This window comes from Gymnodraco acuticeps, unplaced genomic scaffold (assembly GCF_902827175.1).
Source record: "Gymnodraco acuticeps unplaced genomic scaffold, fGymAcu1.1, whole genome shotgun sequence".
In the NCBI taxonomy this organism is placed as follows: domain Eukaryota; kingdom Metazoa; phylum Chordata; class Actinopteri; order Perciformes; family Bathydraconidae; genus Gymnodraco; species Gymnodraco acuticeps.
This window is the reverse complement of record NW_022990940.1, coordinates 742,650-758,111: the sequence shown is the minus strand read 5'-3', so window position 1 is coordinate 758,111 and position 15,462 is coordinate 742,650. Positions and strand designations below refer to the sequence as shown.

At 42.5% G+C, this 15,462-nt stretch overlaps 1 protein-coding gene across 1 annotated transcript; it reads left to right on the top strand.

Annotated features, from left to right (window-relative positions):
- Window positions 1-495: 495 nt before the first annotated feature.
- On the top strand, window positions 496-8,053 carry LOC117558437 (angiomotin-like 2a). Its single transcript, XM_034234634.1, has 10 exons — window positions 496-680; window positions 1,235-2,035; window positions 2,505-2,673; window positions 4,004-4,148; window positions 4,256-4,345; window positions 5,035-5,330; window positions 5,435-5,610; window positions 5,711-6,009; window positions 6,127-6,258; window positions 6,738-8,053. Exons 2-10 carry the CDS (start codon window positions 1,320-1,322, stop codon window positions 6,821-6,823), a joined length of 2,109 nt encoding a protein of 702 aa, XP_034090525.1. The 5' UTR covers window positions 496-680; window positions 1,235-1,319; the 3' UTR covers window positions 6,824-8,053.
- Window positions 8,054-15,462: the final 7,409 nt, after the last annotated feature.

The following is a 15,462-nucleotide window of genomic DNA, read 5'->3' as shown; positions in this document are numbered from 1 at the left end:
ATTGTAAATAAATGTTTTTAATCTACCACGTGGGCTATATTTATAATTACAGTTTTCAAATTAAGATTCTACATGCACAACATATAATCAGTTAATAAAATATGAGCTTTAACAGGGGGCATTGAGCGTATTGAGAACTATTACTAATACTTGTGTTGTACTCCTATGGTTGTACTACACAAGTCAAATATTGTTCAGATATTCCAACATTCCACTTTAAATTATCTGAATACCCCTTCCACAACTGCATTAGTTCTTTATAGCAACACAACACAAATGGTGCTAGGAAGTAGATTGTGTGCCAGATAACGACCCTTTCACTGAGCATTAAAGCATTTATTTCCAAGGCTCAAATGTCCTCTCCTAAACTTCTTTTTAACTCCTCATTGGTAATGCTAAGCGCAGTGCGGCCTCTCCCCCCCCTCCGTGTGGTTTTACGCTTTTGATCCCAGAGGGACCTCGCGTTTTACATTCCTGGCATTCCGACCTCAGTCCCTCCTCGGTTACTTATTATCGCCGCCTGCTCTTCACATTCATTTCACAGCGAGAGAGCAGCCCGTCGAGGGGGAGCAACATGAGACAAGTTTGACTCTATAAACTCATGGAAAAAGTGGAATTACTCTGACTTTTTTTACTTCGACATCGAGAACAACGTTTTGTTATCATGAGAGTGTGAGCTGGTAAGAAAAGCCTGTTTTAATCTTCCTTTTTAAACAATAGAAAAAAACGATCACAAACATGACGAAAGTAGCTTCATCGTAACTTCTGGTTCGAGTTTTTGAGAGTATTGTTTGTTGTGAAGAAGTTTCGAGTAGTTCACATTCTTTAAAATGGACAATTGTGTTTAAACTCCAAAGATGAAGTTATTTTAAAATGCGGTTTTGTGTGTTTTTGCTCCCCCGTGAGATCGGAATGTTTGGCGCATGCATTTTTGTGCCTGCTGTGTAAAATGTCTCCACATCTCTATGTTGTCGCTGTTTGTAAAGTAGACAATGTTTTAATGTTATACTCCAGCTAAACATCAATCATAGATTTTGTATTAATGAGATCTAAAAAAGGAAATCTACAATCTCAGTGTTGATAGTATTGTTGTTATTCCAAAATCCTACATTCCTCAAACACTGCCATTCATCATATGAATCCATTAGTGTTATTTTTTTTGTTCAGTTGTCTCGTGTTTTATTTATTTGTTTGACTGATTATGCTTAATCCCTTTATGTTTGCTCTGTTTCAGATTTACAGCTGATTTAAAAGATATATTTTCAAGAAAAACTCAACTCAAGTGCTAGAGAAGATAAACATAGGCTACTCGAAACAATATGTCATCCACTGAAGAACCGTCTGGCACGGTCCTGCACCGGCTGATCCAGGAGCAGCTGCGCTATGGAAACCCCACAGACACCCGCACTTTATTAGCCATCCAGCAGCAGGCCCTGCGTGGAGGCAGTGGGAGCAACAGTGGACCCAGCAGTGGATGTGAACTGGGCAGGAGCCCACGCTCCTCTCTGGAGAGTCTCACCCAGGAGGAGCCTCCGTTCCCTCAGCTCTCTGCCAGGCAGGAGCCCCAGGGCCAGGAGCACCAGGGAGACTACCTTCACTCAGAGAGTGGCTACCAGCTCTACCAGCTGCACGGCGAGGAGCTGCCAACATACGAGCAGGCCAAGGTGCACTCTCAGTATCTGGCCTCTAATTGGGCCCCTACAGGCCCCGTCAGGCAGCTCCACGAGGGGCACCTGCATGAGGGAGCCTTCCATGAAGAGGCAGATATGATGGAGCTGAAGTGCAGCCATGTTCGGTCTCTCAGTGAGCATTGCATGCAGATATCTCTGGAGAGGAATGATGCAGCTGCTAAAGCGGAGGCCCTCAGGAGCACCTCTCACAGCTACCCTGAGCTGCCGTACTACACACCGCCGGCCCTCCTGAGCCCGAGGCAGAGCATGGACAAACGCAGCCCCCCTCCAGACTACTCTGCCCCCATCCAGGGCCAAGGATTTATTCCTCACCAGAGCCAGGAGGTGCAAGCACAGCAGCACAGGTACAAAGACCTCACTGTCATTGTGTGCATGTTTTTTAAACTCCTTTAACATTACATCATATTCTGTGGAGTAGTTTTTGTACTAGAGCCAATCAACTAGTACTCGTCATGGTGTTTTCACATGCGTAAACACATACTTATCAATGTGAGTCACACCATAGCCTGCGAGCCGATTGGCTTCTTGAAATATTTAACAGGAGAACAAGTCCAACCCTGCAGGTGTTTGTAATGCCAGGCATAGTGGAACAAGATATTTTCACATGCTTGTGTGTCCTGGGATGCTTTTACAAAAGTATGTTCCTCATATAGGCTTTGACATTCTTTGCAGCCACTGGAGTCGGCTTGTCTGCTTGCGGATAGGAGGAAATAGAGTGATATTTCACATGTGTTGCTCAAAAAGGAAGTTCTCATACCTTAAAGTTTAGCTGGCTACATTCTGTTTATTTACTCAGAAATGTGTATCTCATAGGTATGTCCAGTCTGTCCAGCAAGCTGAACTGCCCTGCTACAGCACATTCAGCAGCCTGCCACCTGCTGGCTTGGAGGAGCCCAACCAGGTGGAGCTGCTGCTGATGGAGAACGAGAGGCTGAGGCAAGAGCTGGAAGCACACAGGGAGAAGACTGGCCGTATTCAGAAGGTAAGGAGAGGAAATCATATTATTTATTGCATTTGACATATCTCACAGATCTTGCTGAAGGAGTGAGAACAGGCAAACTCAAGCTAGATTTACATTTAATTCAGGGGAGTTAGACAATAACAAACAAACTCATAAGAATATGAGCGGTTGGCACAACCACGACTCAATTCCAGAGGGACATAATCCAAAATTCTTAAATGGTTGACCAGACAGACATCACCCTAAAAACTCAGCCACCTGTCTACGAAACACAACTCCGGTCAACAGTTGTCTCCCTAACGTCCAACTCCAGGCACACTCCCTCATCTGGAAGGGACAGAGGAGATCAGCAGCTGCTACCCTCCATACCACAGAGGCACAAACATAGGTCACAGCCTGCTTCTGTGTTTACACACTCCTCTCATTGTGGAGCTGACCTTGTGGAGGCCAGAGAGTGTGTGTGTGCGCGCGTGCTTTAGTTTCATGGAGGCCATAGATTTTCAGCCTAATCTAGGGCTTGTCAGACAGCAGTCGATCGGGTTGTGACCTGCACACACAGCTGATGGGGGTGGGGCGGGAGTCCGTGGCAGGTGGTGAGCTGCTTTGTAAAAAGTGAAAGGTCCCTTTTTGTTTTTTCCACCAAATAACAACCATTCCACCTTCTCTCTTCTCTTTTTGATTGAATCTGGCCTAAAATGAGCACATTTCTTGTTCATCATGGTGGAACAACAGCTTCAGAGATATTTGACACCTCAGCCAAACTTTGTAAAAATCCACCCGGCTCTCTATTGGAGTTATGTCACATGGCCGTTGCCTTGCCTCAGCCTTAAAGAATGATAATTGCCAGGGTTGGAAAGTTTTCTCCGTCAGGCCGCAGCCCTGGGTAAACATGCCTGTGTGACTGCTATAATGGTGGGTTTCTCTTTGCCGTTTCCTCAACCCAGGCACAGGCATGCACACCTTCCCTCCGCTGGCAGCCTTCCCAGACCTCAGTTTGTGTGTTGCGTGTTAACTTGTGCGTTGTGGTGTGTACGTGCGCGCTCTCACACCTGGAACTAAAGCTATCAGCCCTCAGGAATGTAGATATAAATCAGTCTCTCAGGGAGTGGTGCGGGCTTGAATTCCTTCTCAGAACTATACCACATAGACACACACTGAGTGTACTGTATACACAGTCCCATATGTACCCATACAGGCCTATATGCATGTACTGTAACAACACGATTCAACATTCCAGCTCCTCCCTGGCATGTGAAGTAGGTTAACCAAAAATTCCTCTTCTTCTTTTCTGCTCATTTCCTCCAATCCTCTCATCTCCTCTTTCCTTGCTACTTATTCTTCCCCTTTTCAGCTGGAGCAGGAGATCCAGCGTATTTCCGAGGCCTATGAGACAATGATGCAAAGCAGCTGTAAGAGGGAAAACCTGGAGCAGACACTGAGGAAGAGGCTAGTGTCTGAGATCAGGAGGCTACAGGATTTCAACAGAGACCTAAGAGGTATGGATAAAGTGCTGCCACACATACACAAAGCTATGAAGTATTCTGCCATAATATCAGATCCAGTTTACAACGTTATCTAATTCTCAAACTTTCTTGCTATACAGAAAACTTGGAAAATGCCAGATCACATGTTGCTAAAGAAGTAGAAGCAGCTGACCACAACCAGCACATCATGGCGAAACTCCTTGAACAAAGTGAGTATGTCCTTCTGTTTGGCTAGACCTCCCCCAATCCCCAGCTCTGTTATATCCTTCTTTGTTATCAACAGGCTTGATTCGATCAGATGGTAGCATAGCATGAGGCCCTTTTTGTAGCTAAGGGATCCTGCATGAAGGAATTTCACTTGCATAACCTCGGCTTATTTGGTGAGAAGGCTTGATTATAGGGAATTCGATCCACACACCTCTTTGCAAAGGGAAACGAGCGGCCTCTAAATCCCACAGCAGCAGTGGAAATGAGGTTCCCCCACCTGTTGTTAGTGTGATTTATGTTGTCTGTTTAAGGAACTGGACTCAAGCAGGGTGTTGGTGTTTGTATGGCCTTGATGAGGAATGCAATGCGCTATGTGGGTCAAAGGGATAGGGCGGCTTTCTCCCCCTTCCTCCTCCTCCTTCCTCTCAGCATTCCAGGAGTGCTTCGCTAAATGAAGAACACCGGCCACCATGTAGCAACTCTGGTACTTATTACTGTGATTGGATTTAGGAGGGAGTAATTATGGATTGATGCACATACGTATTTGAGAAGGAACATCAGACAGATTGGGAATTATTTCACATTTCATACAATAGCACTTATGTCCAAACTGCTATAAAAAAAAAATCATCATGCCCACGTTTATAAAACATGCAACTAACCGTCCCATCCATCTTTTTCTTTCCTTCAGATGAGGAGCAGAACTTTGAGAAGGAGCGCGTAGAGCGGGAGTTGGAGCGATTGCGATCCACAGTGGAGGAGCAGAACAAAAGGTCAAAGCATCTCGAGGACGCGCTGGACACAGCTCGTGGACGAGGCCGCCAGCTTGAAGACGAGTTGAGGAGGAAGAGGGCTTATGTGGAGAAGGTTGAGAGACTTCAGAGTGCGCTGGCTCAGCTGCAGTCCACCTGTGAGAAGAGGGAGACCCTGGAGATGAAGCTGAGGACGCGACTAGAGCAGGAGCTGAGGACTCTGAGGGCACAACAGGTAAACATCCTGTCTTAGGAAAACTAGGAAAAACGTTGATTTCTCTAGTAGTAGTTTTTAGTTGTTTTTTGGCGTCTGTATTCAATTTTCTCTCTCCACCTCAGAGGCAGACTCAGCCACCAGGAGTGACAATGGGCTCCCTCCAAGAGCGCCTGCATGAGCGCGAGGAGCGAATCCTGGCCCTCGAGGCCGACATGGTGCGCTGGGAGCAGAAGTACCTGGAAGAAAGCACCATGAGGCAGTTTGCCATGGAGGTGGCTGCCACCGCCGCTGCACAGAGGTAAAGAACTTAGCTTCACATTTCTCAAAACATTACAAGTACACGTTTTTGCTCATTTGAATTGGATTTAACATCTGCACGTTGTCATTTCCTTTTGCAGAGACACCACCATCATTAACCACTCGCCTTGCCACTCCTCCAACAACAGCTTCAACGAGGACCTGCCGGTGGCCGACTACAGGAATCAGGAGATGGAGAACAGGATCCGTGCCCTTTACGCTCAGATCTTGGAGAAGGACGCTGTGATCAAGATCCTCAACCAGCGGCTGCACCAGGACCAAGGGAGGAAGGACGAGCACAGCCCCCGCCCAAACCTCCTGAATACAGTGGGGGCATCTCTCCGACCCGCCTCCTCCACCCCCTCCATCAGCACCGCCTTGAGCAACACAAGGAGTCGAGGTAAGCAGCAAAACGTAGCCTAAGGGTCAACTCTGTACATTATATTCAAACATTGTTTGTGGGTAAAAATGTCGATAAAAGACGAAAGCACTTCTGACAGACACTGTTGTTCTTTAGGTAAGAGTCTCTCAGACGATCAGACTTTGCCAAGCCATCAGTTCTCCGCTCAGTCTGAGCCTGGAACGCTCGAGCTGCAGGTGGAGGGGACGAAAGCCAAAGAGGCTGCCAGCACGACTAAGCTCAACAGTGGTGAGTGATCTATCAAATATGCATACGTGAGTTTGTTTACGATGCCAAGAAACCATCAGAGAATGCTCTCAGTATAAAACCTGAATGATAAATTATTTGCAAACATGAATAAACAAGCGTTCACAAGATCAGAGTCCGCTATACAAAGCATACACACACACAGCTTTTTAATACTCTTCATGAAAGGAGTTTTGGACCCCGGCTTCATGGATTTTCAGATTGATTAACCACACTGCTGCTTAACCAGCCAATCAGATACCATCTGTCCAGGTCATGGTTCATAATGTGGGCTTTGAGGAATGTGCATGGTTAGGAAATGATGTGGATCTGTTGACTGAGCATATTTACCAGAGAGTGTGGAAAGTCTCTGTTAACCTTTAGTCATTAATAGCTGAGCTGTATGTGGGACATTTTTCCACTGGTTTAGCCTAAAAGCATTTATAAAATTATTCATTCTATCTCTTTTCTTTTTTTTTCAGACAAGGCAGCGCCTAAGAAGTTGCTATTAAACCCCTTCAGAGGCCTGGATGAGCTGGATTCAGAGGCTGTGGAAATCTTCATTTAAAGAACCGGGAGGTGGATTTTGAATGATAAAAAATAACAATTCTGAGAATCTGTGAAGAGTGCAAGTCTTTGAAAAGAGTGGATTGAATATTGGATTCAAGAATGTTGTGGAAAGAGGCCAATGCACGAAAAAAATGAGGACCATTTTCACATTATTAGAGACAGAGCTGTGCTCCGCCTCACTCCCTCTCACTAAGCTGGACAGCTGCAGGCAGTCTGCCCGGCTGGGTGAGAAAAGACTAATCTTCTGAGGTACTTGGACAGTATTGTGGATTGTAATAGGGCAACATGTTTTCAGAGAGTGAATGCCTGAATATTTATATAAATATATATATTTGCTGCTTTCCCCCTTCATAACCCCCTTTATCTCCTCTCCCAACCCAGTGAATTAAGAAGCTACATATTTATCTTATCTGGTTTCCACATTCCCCAAATATGAACTTAAGCCTCCTGCTCTTCAAGACAAATACTCAATAAAAGGTTATCTATGTGACCTCTATCCCCCCCCCCCTCTCCAATAAGAATTGTCAATCTGAGTAACCTCATTCCCATCACTTGGATCTTATCTGTGTGTAAGACTTCCCTGTGTTCAATAATTTAAGCTTATAACACATGAGACACTGCTGATTTAAATGCTCTTGCTGTCCATATTGCTGAAGCCCGAGCAGCTGGTTCTGCAAAGGTTTAGAGGTGTGTGTGAACTGTGAGATGCATAATATATTAAAGACAAACTGAAACAGACATGGTGTTGTTTGTGATTTTGAAAGGGTGTTGAATCTTGGTGTTGATTTCATCATCTGTTTTTCTGATGACTTTTTCCTTAACAAAGTATGTTTGCATGTGTGATTACAGTATGTGAGTGTGTTCCCTGATGTGGTGATTCTGCTGGTTTGGTCACCATTGTGGGATAAAAGCTGAAAAACGACACTGTGTTGTTTTGTTTGTTTACTGTGAGCTTTGAACTAACAAGCAGGTTTATTATTATTATTATTATATATTTTCTACAGATTTGTTTGTATTGTTGTTTGAGGGCTTTGAGCAGGATGCCAAAGAGTTTATGTATGTTTGTCGTAAGTTATGTGCCGACAATCACGGTCATGTCAAGCTGTACACAACCAACCTAGTGTTGACTTCAAACAGACATTTCTGTGAACTTCAAACAATATGAAGGCTTTTACAGTTGAATTCATGCAACATTTCATAAAGCAATAAAATATTCTAATATACATTACCTGGCTCATTGACTTGTGTGTTTCTTTTTCATTTAGAGGATTTTGGCCAAACATATTTTCCATCTATTTGCTAGCATAAAGATGATCTCAACTTCGTTCATACTTCTTTAAAAAGGTTATTCTGGTAAATGTTGCCTTCCTTTTTCACTCCCTTCTCTCTCACTTTGTCACCCTATCTCCTCATTCTTGTTCTCGCTCCACCACAGAGAAGAGTGCTCTTCATTAATGAATACCAGAGCCGCATTCTTTTGGGTTCAACTTTCTCGGGTGGCCTGCTCTCTTGTTCTCTTCTGGCCATGAAGTGCATGCTTGACATAGATCACATTCTCATTGGGACACGTAACCCAATAATTGACAAAGACAGGTTTCTCCCAGATTAGCCGCTAATGCCTTTTGAAATTCCTGCATGCCTCCATCCACCTTGGCTAACATGTGCTGCAGTCATAAATGCTTTTATTGCCTCCATTTTAACTCACCCCCAGAGGTGTTTATGAACAATGTCAGGACACGCCATTGGATATGAAGATGAGAGAATGGAGAGCTCTGTTATGTGGTGTCTGTTTCAGGATGGATGCTTCTCTCTCTCTGTCTCTCACACTCACACACACAGAGCCACTGATATCGACTTGTACCAGTTTGGGGCGGTTGAGCAGCGCTGGCTGACAATGAGACCTCACAATGTTGCAGGACAATGAGAATAACAATGAATGTTATGGTGTTATCCAGGTCCACTCACATGTTTCACTAGTCATCCCACTGCATGCATTATGTGTGTGCAACACAAAATGTGCCTGTGGGAGAAAGATTTCACACATTTTACATGATATTTGCTAGGCTGTTTCATTAATCAACATTTAACAATCATATAGTTTCATTACAAAGACAGAGACATACAAAAAAGGGCTAGAGTTTTCATGTGCACTTCCACAAAAGCCCGGTGGGACCTTTGTATCAAATCATCATAAGAATACACTTGAAAAGTATACCTGCACGCTGGAATTTGAGCTTATTAGCAATGTTTCGAACCACCCAACTCAACACCCACAAATATGTGTGATGGGTTGAAATGTTGCCAGTTAAGGAGCTGATGGTGATTTTTCTATTGTATTCACACAGTGAAAATGTCATATGCAAAGTTGCAAAAAAGTAGAAAGCTAACAGACACTCTTGGTCATTTATACTTACACAACCTTTCAGCCTGAGCTTGCGGGAGTAACAAACACAATCTGTTTCCTTTGGATCCTAAATATCTTTGTTGAATACACTGTATATCAAATCAGAGCAATTTTTTTTGTAATAAACTGTTCTTAAGCCTCCTAACTAATAAAGTGGCATCTCAGGGCCAATACACAACCTTTTAAAGTAATCTATTTATGTCAATGTTTGTGCCAGTGTTGAAACTTTTTTCTATTCATATTCACACCTGAACAAGCAAAGGCTAAATGTCTCCTGTGTTGTGGTTTGATAGTTGGATGGGGAATATGTTAAAATAACTAAGCATGCCTGGGCTTGGGCAGAGAGGATATGAACTTGTGAGATAGTGCGGATGCTTGTATGGGAAAACACAGAGCGGGAACTGGTGGTATGTGAAACACCATCAATCTTATTTATGAACGCAGAGCTCTTATCTTGGCATACTGACTGACAACATTGTGAGGACACGCCAACATTCCTCTGTGGATGTGAAATGTAGCTTACATGTTTCGACTGCAGCCCTCTCTCTTTCCCAGAATTAACATGATGAAGGAGGATTGAACGTAAATGGGAGTCAGGAGTCAAATTCCTGTTGTGCTCAAACACCCAAAAGAAATGTCATTTTCTACACTTCTCGCAACAGTTTTTCCTCCATTCTATGGCTTCAGTCACATGGGATTTTAATTTTGGCTGTGATCACCATGAAAGGGATGAGTTTGTTGCTGTGTAAACCGTGGAAATTATCTTCTCACGCTGGGTGTTTGTGTGAACTGACGGGTTTATTGCCCCATCCGAATGTTTACAGTTTTACAGCACATTCCTGCTAAGCATCAGCCTTTGAAGTTCCAGCACATTCAGCAAATATGCTGATGGAGAATGATGATACCAAAGTAAGAGAGTTTAGAGGGATATTTTGAAATGCAGATTGTCCTTGACTCATAGTTCTATTGTAGTATTAGTCAGTTGACTAAACAATAGTGTCTACATATCACAAGCAAATAACCAAACCCAAGGAGCAAATGAATTTTGATTAGTGCTGCTACTAATGATATTTGTTATTGTTGATTAAACTGCTCATTTGTTTTTTATATAGGGCTATAGGGGATCTGATATTCACTTCAATATAAAATAAAACTGAGAAAAACAGTATATCTCAATTTAAGTGGCTGAAGACACAATATCATTTTTGCATAGGAAACTGACTAAATATGAATCGATCATCACGATTGTTGCTGCTCTAACATTGTTGCAGTGTGATGAGGTATTGATCGACTGGCCACCTAAGGGCGGATATGTTGCTATGATTAATGGACACATGGAACAACTTGTCAGATCTGCAGGAAGCAGACATCCTCCAACACCCTGAGGGAAAGTAGGTCAATCCACAAAGCCCTATGATTTCTTTCACATGTCATAAAGCCCTCTTATGTTTTTCGGACATTGGTGATGTCATCCCTAGAGGGACTCAGGAGAGTAACTTGTCACCACCTGCTACACAAGCCTGATATAAAGGCTGCAGTTTGATTGCCATTCCTGTTTGTTTAGGGGCCGTGTGTTGTAACCAAGCGGCAAACTCTGGGGAAGAGCCGGGACGCCAATACGGAAGTGCCACACACTGCAGTTCATATATTGGCCGATAAGGACTGGCTGCAGAAAGGAGCAATTTCCATAGACCCCCATGTTAAAATGCCCAACTTTACAGCAGAAAAAAACATGTTTCTACCCATGGATGTGTAGCAGTGGCCGCAGAATAAATATATTAATCTAACAGTTTGGTTAAACCACTAAATCCGACAACGCCACCCCGGGAATTTCACCCAGGGAAATGTGACACTGATATACATTCCATTAAACAATACTAAATACTAAATCACCTACACATCAGTTTAAGTTGAGGGTTTTTTCCATGCAAAAAGTTACATTTTAGATATTTAGCAATATGACTTCGTCAGCTTTATAATTTAACGTATTGAAGGCAAAGATATTTAACACATAGTGAGAACTGCTACTATTTATCTCTCAATATTGTCCGTAAAAAACGTGGTGAAAGTTATTCTTTCAGTGAGACAACAGAGCAAGCTTCTACAGTTGCACTACGTTTTGATAACAGTTAAATATTATTTTGATAATAACATATATTTCAATGTTGATGAACTTCATACTGTTCATTCATAATCTGATTGTCTTTGTAGCTCACTGTTAAAATAAATAAAAAAACATTAGAATTACAAAATAATTATATCTACAGCCCCTAAACACACAAACACACCACTTTCATAAATAACACACTTGTTATGCAATAATATGTTTTATGTTTCCTGTCATTTTTGTTAGGAAAGGACATGCCTGAAAGACACGACATTTTCTCCTTCTCTGAGGGTCAAGAAGAACATCCAAGAGGAACATTAAAAGCTGATGTTATGAGATTTTAAGACCAGTACAGGACATTCACTAAGAAACTACTTTTATTGTGAAAACACAGTCAGCTGATCGAATGCATCTATTTACACATCTACACTCCATCAGCTGATTATTTCTATTTGCCTCACTTTATGAGCTTCACATCACTTGTGCCTTGTACCACAGAGTTTGCAACGTCACAAATAAATGGGGCCAATCGTCAGTCAGATGTGAATGTGTAATCTAACATTTTCAGTAAGAATAATGGACGAAAGGAGTGCAAATACAAATGCAATTTATTGAAATGTGAACCAAAAGTTAATCAAACATGTTTTAAATAAAAAGCACATATGGACAGAAGGTGTAAACCTATTAAATGTATAAGTAAACACATTTAGTCAAATAACGTGACAGACTAGGCCTGTGCAGTTGGTATCAGCTTTGCCCAGCATGGGCTCCTCCATCAGGCCTGGTCCTCCTCGCTGAGGAAAGACCCTCAGTCCTCTCCAAACCAACAGACAGGACGTCCACGGAGGTTTCTCCCTGAAGTCTCTGCAGCTCTCTGGACACCACGCTGTCTCAATCCGTCCACAATGAATATGAGAGGGGGAAAATGAAAATAATAAATGCTTTAGACAATAAGAAATATAAAGTTGACTGTTGAGTTGCTCAGTTTTTTTTAGATTGTCAATACTATTACTGTATAACTAATATCTCAGGTTAAGAGGCACATTCAAATAAAGATTGGTCTTTAAATACATTTTGTCTTTTGAATTGTTTGTCTAAAGTCAAGGATCTAGAACTGGTACTTAGTTTTAATGATACAGTCTGGTTATTATGCTGTTTGGAGGAGGCCTCACAGGTAAGAGCACTAATTAGCTACCATCACATGTACCTTAGCTTGACTTAAATGTATTAAACGTATAATTAAATGATATCAAAATATAAATAACTAATGTCATGCAAACATATTCATATTTGCTTGATTCCAGTGTTGCATACAAACGTTAAGGGATTTTAAGATTCTGAAGTATTATGCTAAAAACTCAATAACTTAGATTATTATTTATAGTTTTGCTGAATAGTTTCACGTCCGCTTACCTTAGAAACGTAAAATGCCACGGCAGTGTGCAGATGGGGAGCATGTTAGCTTAGCTTGGTAGCTTCAGCTAGCTCTGGAACTTCCAGCTCGGTGGCAGGAGGTCCCGCCTCGGCTCCGCCTCTTTGCCCTTATTTGGAGCAGGCGGGAGTTGAACTCTGACGTCACTGTCGAGCCGTTAGTGGCCGACTCCGCCTACTAAGGGCTTCACGGCAACTCTGCAGAATCCTATGGGTGACGTCACGGACCCTACGTCAATTTATATTGATTGATTGATTGAAACATTTATTAACAGCTTGTATATTGGGTACAGTACAGTACAGCTCAAAACATACAATGGTTAAGGGGATGCAGACCAGAGAAAGACTTTCGTCTTGTTTAAGGTTGTGTCTTCCTGGTCGAATGTACTTATTGTAAGTCGCTTTGGACAAAAGCGTCAGCTAAATGTAATGTAATGTAATGTAATGTTTACATCAGGGTCCCCCATTTCCAATTCATCATATCATTTAAGACATATAAGACATATTTGACATACAGATGGCATACAGATGGCTTATTTACCATTTACATACAGGTGGTTTTTTACATACAGATTGCTTATTTACAATTTTCATTTTAGATTTCGTTCTAATACATCCTAACCGGACATTTATGACATACCAAGTCTACAGATATACAATTAGTAACAGAGTCTAAAATGCGAGTATATACATAGATGGAGGGGGGGAAGCTGTCCATTGAACGACAGGTTGAGATTTGTACCATTACCGGGGCCAGTTTTGCAATGCTCTCCCCCGAAGGTGCTCTTTAAGAGAGGTTTTGAAGGTAAGTATAGTTTTACTTCCTTTACAGTTGTGGGAAGAGCGTTCCACCTTGATGTGGCATAATTGCGAAACGTGTATTCCCCCTTTTTTGTGCCAAATCTGGGTTTCACATGATTTGTGGAGCTCCCTCTGGTGTTATGATCATGGTATTCCTTGACCTTTGGGAAGAATTTTGACATGTACATGGGTACCATAGAGGTGTAGTGGATCTTGTAGACCAGGCCCATTGCAAGTAGTACTCTGTCGTCTACTCTAAGCCATCCTAGGTTGTCAAAGTGGGCAGAGGTGAGGTGGGTTCTAGATGAAAGGTCAAGCAGTAGTCTGACCAGTTTATTTTGCGATATTTGAAGTTTTATTTTTAGCGCCTTGGAGGTGCTATGGTACCATGACGTGCAAGCATAGTCATAGTACCCTTGAATGAGTGCTCCTGCCAGAGTTTTCAGGGTGTTTTTGTTTACCAGAGAGGAGATCCGGTATAGGAATCTAGTTCTTTGATTGACTTTTTTTTTATTACATTGGATGCCATTTTGTCACAGGAGAGGTTTGCCTCAAGAATAGATCCTAGGTATGTAATTTCCTTCTTACTTGTGACAATAATGTCACCCACTGCAACTGAGAAGTCGTCGGATTTGCTGAGATTATGTTTCGAACCGAAGAGAATGGACTCTGTTTTACCCAGGTGTAATGATCATTTATTATCGGCGAACCAGGTGCAGATTCTGCCGAGCTCGGAGCTGAGGGTTTTTTCAACCTGCAATCTGTTCCTGTCAGAGACCAGCAGGGCTGAGTCGTCCGCGAACAGGAACAAGTTGCAGTCACATGCTGATGACATGTCATTTACATAAATTAGGAACAGTAACGGACCTAATATGCTTCCTTGTGGAACACCACAGCTCACTGGGAGGGGGGGGGGACAGAGTACCGTTTACCTCCACCATCTGTTCTCTCCCCTCCAGGTAGGATTGCATCCAGCTCACCGATAGTTTATCAAAACCAATTGCTTTTAGCTTGTCAATCAGAATGGGGTGATTGACAGTGTCGAAAGCCTTTTGTAGGTCCAGCATCACCATGCCGCAGCATTTGCCCTCGTCCACCTCTTGTTTGATGTGGTCGCTCAAATAAAGAAGGCATGTGTCAGTGGAGTGGGATGTTCTAAAACCAGATTGAAATTCATAGATTAGTTTATTTTCCGCGAGGTACTTTTCGACCTGTTCATATACTATTTTTTCCATGACTTTCGAGATGGAGGTAAGTATAGAAACAGGGCGGTAGTTGCCTGGGTCCAATATATACGGTCTATGGTTGTAACCCAGAAACCTGACTCTGAGTACATATTTTAACCACACGTCAGTGAAAAGTCAATATAATAAGATGTAACATCAGGCCAAGATATATACTGATTGAAAAGTAAGCAGGAGTGCTTAATTAAGGTTACAGCCGCTCAACAAAAACATGCTTTTTAAAAGTTAAAAATAATTTCAGTGGAGTTTAAAAATGGGGCTCTTCACACTCCTATGTAGGCCTATACATTTTAGGATTCTAAACACATTTGTATATGTTGAAATTAAAGGTGGGGTAAATAAGTTTGAGAAACAGGCTCGAGATACACTTTTTGTTATATTACATGGAATGCTCTTAACATCCCGATAGCAATGAAGATCCATACAAAAAATGTCATCTGTGGAAGCCGTAGTACTGTAAAAAGCCGTAAAAAGCACGACCAATCATTTTAGCCGGCCCGGCTAAAATAACTGGATGGCCTACCTGCCTGTCAGCCTTCCATCTGTGCACAAACTTATCTCGTGCCCTCACTGGCCATGTGTGTGTTGGAGGAGGGGCTCTGTAAGGAAGTGGCAGATTTTCTCCGGCTGTGTATTTTCAAATTCTAGCT

Coding starts and splice junctions, on each gene's coding strand:
- LOC117558437 (XM_034234634.1), top strand. CDS start 1,320: ATGTCATCCACTGAAGAACCGTCTGGCACGGTCCTGCACCGGCTGATC. Junction 5,331..5,434: donor GGACTCTGAGGGCACAACAG/GTAAACATCCTG, acceptor TCTCCACCTCAG/AGGCAGACTCAGCCACCAGG. Junction 5,611..5,710: donor GCCACCGCCGCTGCACAGAG/GTAAAGAACTTA, acceptor TTCCTTTTGCAG/AGACACCACCATCATTAACC.